Source organism: Girardinichthys multiradiatus, chromosome 12 (assembly GCF_021462225.1).
Source record: "Girardinichthys multiradiatus isolate DD_20200921_A chromosome 12, DD_fGirMul_XY1, whole genome shotgun sequence".
Classification (NCBI taxonomy): domain Eukaryota; kingdom Metazoa; phylum Chordata; class Actinopteri; order Cyprinodontiformes; family Goodeidae; genus Girardinichthys; species Girardinichthys multiradiatus.
In genome coordinates, this window is record NC_061805.1 from 19,809,778 (window position 1) to 19,822,562 (window position 12,785).

At 39.1% G+C, this 12,785-nt stretch overlaps 2 protein-coding genes and 1 long non-coding RNA gene across 3 annotated transcripts; all 3 read left to right on the top strand.

The window, feature by feature from the left end:
- The first annotated feature begins 562 nt into the window (after window positions 1-562).
- On the top strand, window positions 563-3,130 carry LOC124878328 (cyclin-O protein A). The gene is made up of 3 exons (XM_047382213.1): window positions 563-976; window positions 1,962-2,147; window positions 2,228-3,130. Exons 1-3 carry the CDS (start codon window positions 656-658, stop codon window positions 2,840-2,842), a joined length of 1,122 nt encoding a protein of 373 aa, XP_047238169.1. The 5' UTR covers window positions 563-655; the 3' UTR covers window positions 2,843-3,130.
- Window positions 3,131-4,586: 1,456 nt separating this feature from the next.
- On the top strand, window positions 4,587-5,234 carry LOC124877581. The gene is made up of 3 exons (XR_007040569.1): window positions 4,587-4,948; window positions 5,024-5,096; window positions 5,171-5,234. It is a non-coding gene; the product is annotated as an uncharacterized LOC124877581 (long non-coding RNA).
- Window positions 5,235-5,558: 324 nt separating this feature from the next.
- Window positions 5,559-9,285, top strand: LOC124877609 (multicilin). The gene is made up of 4 exons (XM_047380944.1): window positions 5,559-5,643; window positions 5,748-5,953; window positions 7,914-8,024; window positions 8,534-9,285. The coding sequence occupies exons 1-4, from the start codon at window positions 5,559-5,561 to the stop codon at window positions 8,966-8,968; spliced, it is 837 nt and encodes a 278-aa protein (XP_047236900.1). The 3' UTR covers window positions 8,969-9,285.
- Window positions 9,286-12,785: the final 3,500 nt, after the last annotated feature.

The window sequence follows — 12,785 nt, forward strand, 5'->3', positions numbered from 1 at the left end:
TGCCATTAAAGTAAATTAAAAGAGCATAAAATAAAATACTAAACAATCCCTGAAAACAAATCACGCAAACAATACGTTCATTACTGATTTAAAGTAAAAACTGTTTTCATGATCTCTTCCAAAGTTCTTTTTTACACTTTTATTTTAAGCCATTCTTTTATTTCAAAGAACACGTTAGCATTTGAAAGGTTTGACCTAACCTATATTTACAAAGGTAATTAACCTAATATACTTTATAATGTGATTTATAGTTTCTCAAGTATAACTAAATTACACTTGGTAACTTTAGGACATTTTACTTTCCAAAATCTAAGTCTGTACTCAGTTACTTACTCTGCAAAACTACCAGTAGCTAATTTCACATTTTCAAGGGAATATTGGACGTTTATTTTAAAGTGGTGTGACTAAATAAATGTTTTATAATTAGTTCATGGTTTCTGTTGAATAAGCCTAAAATCAACAGCTGCTGGGATTACCATATGGTTCTAGGTTTGTTAATTAAAACCTACCCAGGTTGGTGCGACTCTGGTTGCCACGGCAACATAAGAAAGCAGACCTGCACGAGCGGGGAATACCCCGGGAAACGTGACGTCAGCACCACAATACAGTTAGAAGTTTATGCGCAACAGCCGGAAAGACCGACGAACAGGTAGACATGGTGTCATTCGGAAAGGACGAGTCTGTTTGCGAAACCGATTCTCAAAGAAGACTCACACCGCCTCCGCAAATCTCTCGGCACAGGAAGCAGAGATTCATGTCCAGACTGGGGGATTCTGGATTCGAGGACGATCTGGTTTCCTCTCCCATTACGCTACGTTCTCAAACAAATGCACCTCACCTGGGCTCAGAAGTACCAGAGTCCGCTGATGGACAGCTGTCCAACTGGTACCTGCAGTACGGAGACGTCGGTTTCAGGATCCAGAGGGAGAAAGAGTCGCAGTTTCATCCCTGCCTAAGCCTGGCACATCAACCTCAAGTAGGCTACAAGAAATATTGCCTATTCAGGCTGATGAATGGAAATCAAGAAAATATCTATAACTGGCTTATTTTCACTTGTTTGCATGCAATATTGTGCAATATGCAATAGCTATTTTTTAACTCTACATTTTTACATCATATTTGGTTTTAGTCAACTCCTTTTCTTAGAGAGATATTCACAATGCATCAAGAGTGTGTAGTAGAGTGTGTAAAATTAACAAGAACAAAGTACATAGAATTGGTAGGAGGTAACAGTATTGCCCCGTTACAGATTTCCTATATTTTTGCTTTTGAATTTAATCTCTCTAGAAACACCCCGATTTGGCTACTGTCAGAAATGTGAAATTGCTGAAATAGAAACCGTCTGACAACATGAAGTAGGTTTAAAGATCTCAAAAGGCAATACAGCCTGTCCCAATCTAAAAAAAAAAAATCAAACAATCCTTTATTTCTAACAATCTTGAAAAGTTTACAAAGCTATTTTTAATTAATTATTCTAAAAGAAAACTTTGACGAGAGTTGAACCTTCTCTGTTGGAAGGAGTGCATCCTTTTACATCTGGGGTAAAATTAACCCAACATTTAGGGACAAAACACGGTTATACAAACAGTCAAGTAAAGTGTGATGTCTGGGTCTGCTTTGGTCCTTCAGGACCAAGATGATTTGTCCATAATTGATGGAATCAGAAATTCTTCTCTCTGCAGTGGGCCAAAATCTCTCCGCAGTGATTCAAAAGAGTCATTCCCATTTATCGAAACACTTGATGGCAGTGGTTAGGATAACTTTTTCCTGTAGTAAATGGAATCTTCCTCTGAAAACTGCATTAGGTATTTACTCTGTCTGATATTATAATAAGTGTTTGATTTGAAACATGTAAGTGTTAAAAATTAGCAAAACAAGAAAACTGTAAGGCAAATATTTTTTTCATGCAGTGCATGATTTCTTTACGTCTGTTCTCTGATGAATCTTTGTTCTGCCCGCAGCTGACTGCAGATGCACGTTGTAAGCTGGTCAGCTGGCTCATCCCTGTCCATAAACACTTCCGTCTGTCCTTTGAATGCTGCTGCCTGACTGTGAACATCATGGACAGATTCCTGGCATCCACTCCAGTGGCCACAGACTGCTTCCAGCTCCTGGGTGTAACTGCACTTCTCTTAGCCAGTAAACAGGTCTGTCTTCAATGATATCTTTCAGAGGCTTATCCCTCTGACTCCATTCAGATTTTCCTATCTCTATTTTCTCCCTGTAGGTAGAGGTGCGCTATCCATCAGTCAGCTATCTCTTGTCTCTGTGCTGCGATGCTTTCACTAAGGAGCAGTTCTGCAACCTGGAGTGTCTCGTCCTCCTCCGCCTTAACTTCCGCCTTGCTGCACCCACCCTGGCCTTCTTCCTGGACTATTTTGGCAACCTCGCCGAGGCAGCCCAGCTTGTGACTAAGAACAACAGCAGTGATAGATTTTCAGGAGTGACTTCAGAGATAGTAAAGATCAGAAAGTGCAGTAAGCTTGCACAAAAAGTATGTGAGTTGACTCTAGCAGACTATGCTTTCAATAAATACCCACCATCTCTGACCGCTTGCTGTGCCCTCAGATTTGCCTGTGAATTACTGAAAACTGAACACACTTTTGCAGGGCAGGCAGCCATAGTATTGGCAGAAGACAAATGGGACCATCTCAGAGATGATCTATGTACGCAGTCAGTTTGTATCCAGTCATGTGAAAATGCTGCATTTAGTCCCGGGAAGTGTTTGATAGTGGAGGTGTCTCCAGGTCAGGACAACAGTCTGGCACAGGAATGCAAAGACAACCTAAAGCTGTTGGTGTCTCTGAATCAGGAGACTCTAAAGGTGATGTCAGTGATGTAACACATCACATTTTCCAAGGCTAAAAAAGCCAAATTCTAGTCTTTTAGTTTAGATTACTAGGAGCAAAGAATAATTATTTGGTTTCATAGACCTGAACTGCATAAATACCTCATGAACAGTCATGTTTGCAACCACTAAAGGTTTACTTGGTATTATATTTTTATTTATTTGTGTGTGTTACTAATATATTGTAGAAGGGAAAAAAATCTGTAACCTCTTTAATGAGGGATTTGGAACCTCTGCATGTTATTTATTGACTGTTTTAAGTAATAAAGTGTATGAAAAAAATTTGTTTGCTTTTACTTTGGCGGTGAGATGCAGAGATTCACAGTTCAGGTTGCCTAGTCTGTAGATAGGCTAACTGTTGATCCTGTACCCATACAGTTAAGCCTTTATGCAAGGGTGGCACAACGAAAGCAATTGTTAAAATAAAGCCATAAGAAGTCCCATTTAAGAGTCTATCACAAGCAGCAAATAGAATACAGCTAACGGTTAAACTAAAGTGCTCTGGTCAGATGAGACCAAACATGAACTTAGCCTATACGCAAAAGGAGTGACAGAAAAATGCACATTTAATCTAATAATGGGTAACACTATGAACACACCAGCCCCATGTTGAAACATGAAGGTGGCAGCATCATGCTGTGGGAACAAACCTGATCAGAGTTAACTGGAAGCTGGATGGACCTAAATACAGGGCAACTATGGAAGAAAAGCTGCAAAAGACTTGACTTTGGGATGAAAGTTCATCTTTCAGCAGGACAACGTACAACAGAATGATTTTAAATCAAAGCCTACTTATGTGTTAGAATGCCCTAATCAAAGTCCAGACCTAAATTCAACAAAGACGTTTTAGCAAGACTCACACACCTTTCAATTTTTTAACAAATTTGTGTGGTTTATCAAATGTAATCTCAATCAAATAGATGAAAGCTCAGATGACAGCTCATGGGATTATTAATATTTGTCATTGGATCTTTACATAAATAAGCGGCTGCTTGTCACACATTTAATTCTGGGAAAGTTAAGACTTCCGGCTGATACCAATCACTGGCGGGCTGGATTTGTCGATAAAATCCAGCAATTACAGAAAGAAGATACCTAAACACAAACGGATCAGCGAGTCGAATAACATGTCAGAAACGCAGATATATTGTTTGCTGATATTTAGAATAATCAAGGAAACACACATGGAGGTAAACTAATGAAAGAAAATGAAAACTAGTGAAAAGACTTTTCTAAAAGTAGTGTTTCCAGTAGCTATTGTTGCCTGAAGGTCGGCACGTCGTCGTTTTTGTTAACTGCAGTATTTGGAGACAAACTGTGCCAACACAGACCAGGCAATTTCGCGGCTTTGTCTGATAATCCATTACGCGTGGCAGCTCAGCCAAGTGCATTCAGCGCAATAAGGACCAATTGGCATCCCCCTGTTTGTTCATTAATTGAGACAGTGGTCATTGTTTACTGAGCTGCCTGCTCTTAGTGCATTTTTTTCCCCTTTCCACGTCGCTTTTCGGGCGCAACAAGCTTTGGTGTGGATTCGGGATGATTTACGTAAATGGATTGAAATTACGCACGATAGACCAAAGGACAGCATACTATAAAAGGAAAATGGCAAAAGTAAAATTATCCATTGTCTGCCTGTAATACACAATCTTTGCCATATAATTTGATGGTTACTGTAAATGTTTGGTATATTTTCATATATGTAATGTGCATAACTGCAATAAGACCTGACAGCATGTGGATGCTGGTCGCAGACGGAGGGAGCGCTGCAGTGCGTACCCGCTGGCGCTGAGATGGCGCGGTTCTGCGCGGCACCTTTTCCCAATTTTTGACAGAAAACCTGTAACTGCGCTAATTTCATCTCCGAGGACGCTGGCACTCCCTAGAGACCGAACGAGTGGATTTGATTGGGCCAGGAGTGGGAAACCGCGGCACAGAGAGACACAAACCGGGAGAAGGTCGACTATTTCAGCTACAAATTTAAATCATGTTCCTCTCAGTTTCTGACGGATGGAGCTGATGATGGAGACGCAAAACGAGAGGAACGCATTCGGTGCTGCCTGGCCCAACAGACTGGGGCAGTGTGGAAGGAGGGCAACAGTAAGCAAAGTCCTCTCTCTTCAGAAAGTGTGCAATAATGAATGGAAACTTTGATAACAGGCGTTATTCTTGCAGGATAAATTCCCAGTGCCACGAAGCAGCAGTCCTGTCAGTGGTTATGTTGAATTTCCCTGCATTGCTGACCAAGGTGATCCACGGCCCTTGATATTGCGAGCTCCAAACATTTTCAAGCTTTTTCATTCTTTTTTTTTTTTTTTCCAGCTTTTACAACAATTGAATGGGATGATTTGGAGTGCTCTGCCTCTGCAGTGACTCAAGAGAGAGACCCATTCGGCTCTCAGGTGAGAATAAAATCATTTTACACAATAAAATTACATTATTTTAAGCTGGTTTTAATATTTTCTGACTCTTGGTTTAGCTTTGCAACTGATACAAAACCGATACAAGAGATTTAATAGGGATGCTGATCTGTTAATGTTTGACACATGGGTGCTAGAATACTGCACAATGGTATTGATATTTAATCATGACAGACTACTTAACACTAGCACCTTACCTGAAGTTTTTTTTTCCACACAATGCCTTGACTTTGCTTTGACTTGGTGGGATTTTCAGGTACAACTTTCTTGGTTTCTTTATCGCTATCCTAATGATCACCTGTATTTGCTCACAGGTGAATGAGTCAGATCCAAATGAGCAGCACTATAGAGATTATGTGCTGGATTTCATTGCAGGTGAGGGAACTAAGTTCTGACAGTGGTATGACCCATGTTCTGATTACCCGTCCTCCAAATAACTCCTGGTCATTTCTTCCTTGGTGATCTTTCTCCTCGGTCAGATTCTAGTGCCACAGGAGAAAGCTGTCTGTCTGAACTTGTCCCATTTCAAGGGTGTGTTATACCCCCCCTAACTCCTCAGAGGGATTTCTCTCCAGAGGACAGCGTGGTTCACTCCACGGAAACAGCCCAGGATGGAGTTTCATGGAGGGGCATTGCAGAGTGTCATGGGAGACCACTGGAAGACTCCATGACCATCAACAAACAGGTATTACCTAATGTTAGGGTTATTTATATCATTGGAGACTTGATTTTCTTTCTGTGATGTATACAATGAAGCAAAGTTTGTGTCCACAGCATCTTGGGGCAGAGCAATTTACTAAATAAATATCTCAACAATCTATAAATTATTAATCTGAAAAAGGCAAGTTTTAAATCATGCTCTACTTTGGTATAACATCACATGCAGGCCTGGGACCGAAGATATACAGAGTTTATGACAATCTCTTTAGAGCTTTCTAGAGTTTTGTTTTTTTTTTACATAATTTTCCTGTGGACAATAGTCTAAAAACTTTTATGTTTATGTATAACTAACTATTAATCTATTTTAATTTGAATTTGTAAACAAATATTGAATGACAAGGGGACTAAAACTAGTTCTTGCACAGCCCTGCTCTGAATTAAAGTTATATAAAAGCCGTTGTGGTCTCTATGTAGAAATGAATTTGGGTGCCTAGTTCAGGTTGAACCCTTTACTCACCAGATTGAATCCTAAAGTGAAGTCAGTTTTAAATGTAAAAGAATATTAAAGTTTCTTATGTTAGATGTTAGGAAACCTTCCATGCAAAATTCAAAATAAGCAAATTTTTTATTAAGATAACTGCAAATCTAAAGTTTTATCATTTATAGTCTCTAGATTTATTAGTTGTTCTGATATTTCATTGACAGTTTGTCACTTATAACGTGGACAATGAAGGTATTTCCTACTGGTCTTATTCATCCATCCAGCCATTGTTTTTACCTATCTCCTAGGGTCACTGGGTCAAAGACTGGGTACACCCTTGACAGGTCACCAGTCTGTAACAGGGCAATGTTGAGATACACAGGACAAACAACTATGCACACACACACACACACACACACACACACACACTCTTCTAATGGCAGTTTAGAGAGACCAATTAGGCTAACATGTACGTTTTTGGACTGTGGGACGAACCTGAAGTTCTTGGAGAGAACCTGCACATGCACAAAAATCATGCAAACTCCATGTAGAAAAGCCACATGTCTGTGTTTTAAAAAAAAACAGGACATTTTTGCTGATATTTACATAGCTATAAAGGTGCTTCAGAAAGAATCAATTTTGAAGATGGATGCAGTGCAGATGGTTTGGTTTCATACAGTTTGTTGACCGTTTATTTGGAATACCGTGTAAAATGATTCTCTTTAATTCATCAGGAATGCACAAAATTACAAACGAGGAACGCGTCAGTTAAAGAACGAGCTTACTGTACGAATAACAGAATAATAAGGTGACTTTATTTTCAATGTTAAAATCAATCACACCCCCCCATTTGCCATATGCTGACGTTGCTGCAGTATTCTCCAAAAACAGAGGGGGCAGTATGCTAGATAACCAGTGGAAATATAGTAAAAAGGAGAAGAAGCGCTTCACCTAACACCAAAAATGGCTGTGTGCACTATCAAAAACATTACTTATCAACATGATTCTGTTTCTTGCAAAGTAAAGGATCTCAAGCTGTACCTAGATACAATTTCACAATCTTAACAATAATTAAAAAAAAGGTGTTAATGCATACAATCTAACTTTGTAACTCGCATTTCTCTTACCTTTTTTCTTTGTTGTTTTTGTTTTCTGTTACTTTCTCCCTTCTGCGCCAAATTACAAAACGGAGGTACACGACCAGGCACCACAACGCTGGGGACGGTGCGATTGCGTCACTGTTGGCGCGTGCACCCTTGTGCCCTTTTCTATGGGTCAAGAATAAACCTAGCTTAAACCTAACCTTAAGAAGCTGCTTACCTAGCTTGTGCTTTAGGCCAGCTCTGCAGCTCTGAAGATTAGTTGCTCTAAAGACCACATTTGAGACTGCCACATACAAATTTGATCACAAAGTTTTTCTTGCATGTTGTTGATGCCACAGCAAAAGGAGGAATTCCCAAAGCAAATAGCATAACGGAAAATATCTGGTAATATTTGTCTGCAGCTCCAGAAGATTCTTCACAGGCGACAGCAAGAACTGGACTCCCTTGAGGAAAAAAACCTGCACCTCAAGCAGCTGGCGAGTCGAGCAAAGCACCTTGCCTCAGCTCTCGAAGTAAGCTCAAAACCCATCTCACTAAGTGCATTTACAAGGCAGAAACATTTTTAGTTACCAGGGTAATTTTGGGGGGTAGTTGTAGTTTGGGGGGTATTTTTGTATTTTTGTTGGCAAACACACCATTTAAACTTAGCACTGGTAATATATCTGAAGATACTGATTAAAGCGCTCTCAACTGCCCAGGATTGTTAATCAGTCACAGATTTTAAGTTTGAATAAAGCAGACCTGCTCTTCCAGTAATTGCTGCCTGCATTTGTGTGGTTACTGGTCAAGACATCTCTCTGTAAACTTTAATAACTAAAGATCTGTGGATCATAACAAACATGTGAGTTAAAACAGGTTTTAAATCTATTTCACAGCTTAACCACTATAAAAGTGTCATAAATAATAGCCTAGGCCTAGGTAGATCAAAAAGGTTTCAGGGAATTAAGGAATCCATTGCTGAATCGCACCTTTATACAGCTGATATAAAAATCAAAACTTTTGATTGTTTTGTTTCTTTTAGAGACTGATGACAGTCAAAGATGGAGATGCTGGACAACCGGCAATGCCACGCAGGGAAGACACCTCTCTGAGTCCCTGGAAGAGGCAGCGCCTGGATGAAGGCTATGAAACAGAGTCTTCTGACTCAGTGGAGGACCTGCTGAGGGACATCAGCATGCACTGCAATGCTGTCCTGCTCAGCAGCTCTGCAGGAGCACTGCAGGAGTCAGAGACGATACGCATGTACGGTGCGTTCTCCAGCTTCCAGATGTCCACACCATACAACAGCACCGTGAATGTTGATGCACCAGAGGCAACAGAAGATGTCTCATCTTTCAGAACCTCCGTCAGAGAACACTGCACTATTCGGACTCAGGTGTTTCCTCATGGGCATGCATTTACATCAAAGACCCTGCAGGGGGGGTACCGCTTCCGCTGGGTTCCGCACCACAGCTGAAATCAGAGGCTGTTACAGGGGTTTTAGTAATGAAGATGCCATAAATCTGAAAAAGAATGGAGAAAGGTCTGGGTGGGCAGCAGCTGTTAATGCTTAATTCCTATTCTATAGTGATATCTGTAAATGATTAAATGATCTCTTCCTCAGATAGCTTGGAAGCTAATCAGTCAAAATCTTGGCGCTTTAAGGAAGCAAGACTGCCCTCTCTGCTATTTACATTCTGTTTTTTGTGTACACTACTCAGGATCTGTTTAATTTTGCCCTTTATTGTGTTTTTTTTTTTTTACAAAACTGGAAATAAAAATGTTTTGCTTTAACTTTGAAGAACAAACTTGCATTTTATCTAACTTCTAGTTCTTCAGAAATTTAGACTGACTTTCTTTGCACAGATTACATAATTATTTGGGCCAAACATATTCCATAAATCAAATTTTCAAACAATAAAAATGTCAACAAATGGAAATCATTATTGGTTTTGATGATAATCATGATTACATTTTGTACGGTTAGTAGTACTGCTTTAAAAATGGAATAACCTTTAAAACTGTATGTGGCAGCTTTCATGCAGTGTCTCTGATGCTAAGTTAGGAAGAGTATAAGTGTTAAATGTAGCTATAAGTTGGACTTATAACTGCAAACAAAAGTATTTTTACTAAGCTTTTATCTTTGTCTGCACACAGAAGGAAAAAGGTTAATAGTCTGCTGTTTGCAGCTCCTCCCAGCTGATTGGCAACCAATGGAAAGTAAAGATTCTAGATGTTTAAAACAATATTAAAAGAATCCTAGCTATGAAATTAACTTGTTACTAACTTTAAATATTTGATGGACTACCAGTATTGTAGCCCAGCATCTGCTTGGTTATCCTGGAAAGGGCTATCAAAACTATAGGAGGCTTTTGGCCTGAAGAGTTTCTAGAAACATTCCTCCAAGATTGTGGTCCAGGTTGACATGATGGCGTCATGCAGTTCATGTAGATTTGTTGGCTGTGATTCATGATTTGAATCTCCAGTTCCAGCACATTCCCAAGGTGTTCTGATGTATTGTGATCTGGTGACTATGGAGGCCTTTGGAGTCCAATAATTTGAGCTTTGAGATATGGTGCATTAACCTGCTGGATGTAGGCATCAGAACATGGGTGGTCATGCAGGGGTCGACATGGTCAGTAACAATACTCAGGTAGTCCACCTCTTGGGAATCTCCCCCAAACTTATGAATGGGCTTTGCTTCCACTCCTCTGATTGGTGTGGTTATATCTGATATTGTTTACCATTTTACCACATCTTTTCCCTCCACTCAACTTTCCATTAATAAGCTTGGAAACAGTACTTTGTGATACAGCCAGCTTTTTTAATGATTGCTTCTTGTGGTTTATCCTCAATGTGAAGGCATCAATGATGCATGCTGGACATATGTGAAGACAGTAGTTGCTTTTGGATTGAATTACTTGACTGAATTAATTTTAGTGATAATCTAGTTCACTGTGTTAACTGCCACAAAGGAAAGGGCAAATATATCCTAGCTTTGTTTTGGCTGATTGAGACAAATTTGACGGGTTAAGCCACCAAACAGAAGGAATTAAAGAGAGCCACAGAGACTGAGTTTTAAGGCAATTAATTTTTATTTCCCCTTTAAATATCCGAAAAAAATTGTCCTCGTTGAGAGCAAGTGGAAGCGAAGCCAATTCCCTTGCTTGTGTGCACAAACTTGGCAAATAAAGCTTATTCTCATATTGATTGTGATAAAACCAAACCAAGAAGGAGGCTGCATCTATTAGCGTGAAAGAGGATAGAGGAGGAAAAAAGCAATTCCTATGTATTAGGACTCTAGGTCAATATAGATTGCAGAATGTGTTTAAAAAGGCCTTGAGATGGACGCCTCGAAACAAGTTGCAATGAATAAAAAATAAATAAACATTAATTGAAAAGAATGCGTGTGCATAGTTGTTTGTGTGTTGCCGTGGGATGGACTGGCGACCTGTCCAGGGTGTACCCCACCTCTCGCCCGTAGACTGCTGGAGATAGGCACCAAGAAGTGGTAGAAAATAACTGACTGACTGACTGAAGAGAATGCGGTTTAATCGAATTAAATGGTAAATGGACTGAACTTATATAACGCTTTTTGAGTCATACAGACCACTCAAAGCACTTTACACTAGAGCCACATTCACCCAATTGCACTCACAAACACTCACACACCAATACGCAGATCGGTAGGCAACTTGAGGTTAAGTGCCTTGCCCAGGGGCACATCGACCTATGGTAGGAGGAAGCTGGAATCAAACCCACAATCTTCTGATTGCAAGACGACTACTCTTCCTACTGAGCCACAGTCGCAAAACAACAACGAATACTAAAACTAAGAATTTGAAATAAGAATTTAAATTTGGATTAAGCAACAGCAACGGTTTTAAAAGCGTTGACTATTAGTGAGTGACTGAGAGAAAAAAACAGAGGTTTGTGGCTGTGAGGCAGGAGCTGCAGCAGCGGCTGTCGCGCACTTCCAGGCTGGAGCCCGCGGTGTTTCAAGACCCACATGGAGGTGGCAGGTGGCGTGGACGTAGGCCCACTCGCGCCGTTTGGCCCCGTTAGCGCCACAAAACAGTTATTATTTCTGACAGCTGTGATTCAGGCAGCAGAATCATCTTTATTCGCCAGGTTTGACACAGACAAGGAATTTGACTTCGAGTCCACATTGCTCTCAGTGAAAACATCGGGAAAAATACAAAATAAAAGGGTGGTTTCTTTCTTTAAAATACGTATATATGCAGTGTTTCTGGAAAAGAGGTAGGCAATGCTGAATAGGTGCAAATATGCATGGCACTCTGACTGTTACGTGTTCATCATAGTGATAGCCCGGGGGAAAGAACTGTCTCTGTGGTTTTTGCAAATATGTTGTCAAGCAAAAATGCGCTATGTAGTCTAAACAGGTGTGGGGTCTACATAGATTTTAACTCCCCTTTTCCTGACCAGAGACCTGCACAAGTCCTGCATGGAGGGAAGGTCAGCCCCGAAGATCTGTTTACTGACGGAAGTGATTTATTTCAATCAGATTCTTTTCAGATTTAATTTTCTGACAGTAATTGTTTGTGTCCTACTGGCAAAATTAACCTACAAATAGGCAGTCAGTCAGATAATTAGTAGCATATATATATATATATATATATATATATATATATATATATATATATATATATATATATATATATATATATATATATATATATATATATATATATATATATATATATATATATATATATATATATATATATATATATATATATATATATATATATATATATATCGCAAAGACACGAGTTGATCGATTTAAAATCTATTTTGTAACCTATAAATAAATACACTGCCACTTTCTTTAACTTTTAATTCACTTTTAGTAACATTATAAATGCAATATTTGTACAAACTTCAGAATGAGTTAATCTAAACAGCTATTAGTTAAGAATTCGCTTATTTAAACATGTAAGGCATTGCTTATTGTAAATGTCTTAAGCAACGGAATTCCTTCCTTTAAATTTTCTTAACAACGTAATAATAATATAAAAATGCACGTGTGAGTTATCACGTGATAAAAGACCATAATATAATATGATATGATATTATATAATATAACTAACATAATATAATATAATAACAGATCCCACCGAACTTATTATGGCAATTCTGTTAGCACCTACTGCTTGTCCACTCTTTTTTAACACAAATAAAGATTATTAAATGAGATCATAAGACATTTAATCTACACTCTTTCTTGATAAATCCAATTTGTGAGGTGTAATATTTTTTCCGGCTAGAGTAGA

What these genes read in the sequence shown, in the direction of transcription:
- LOC124878328 (XM_047382213.1), top strand. Translation starts at nt 656, where the DNA reads ATGGTGTCATTCGGAAAGGACGAGTCTGTTTGCGAAACCGATTCTCAA. An exon ending in GCCTGGCACATCAACCTCAA is followed by an intron (nt 977 to 1,961) that starts GTAGGCTACAAG and finishes TTCTGCCCGCAG; the next exon opens with CTGACTGCAGATGCACGTTG. An exon ending in TTCTCTTAGCCAGTAAACAG is followed by an intron (nt 2,148 to 2,227) that starts GTCTGTCTTCAA and finishes TTCTCCCTGTAG; the next exon opens with GTAGAGGTGCGCTATCCATC.
- LOC124877609 (XM_047380944.1), top strand. Translation starts at nt 5,559, where the DNA reads ATGATCACCTGTATTTGCTCACAGGTGAATGAGTCAGATCCAAATGAG. An exon ending in CCATGACCATCAACAAACAG is followed by an intron (nt 5,954 to 7,913) that starts GTATTACCTAAT and finishes ATTTGTCTGCAG; the next exon opens with CTCCAGAAGATTCTTCACAG. An exon ending in ACCTTGCCTCAGCTCTCGAA is followed by an intron (nt 8,025 to 8,533) that starts GTAAGCTCAAAA and finishes TGTTTCTTTTAG; the next exon opens with AGACTGATGACAGTCAAAGA.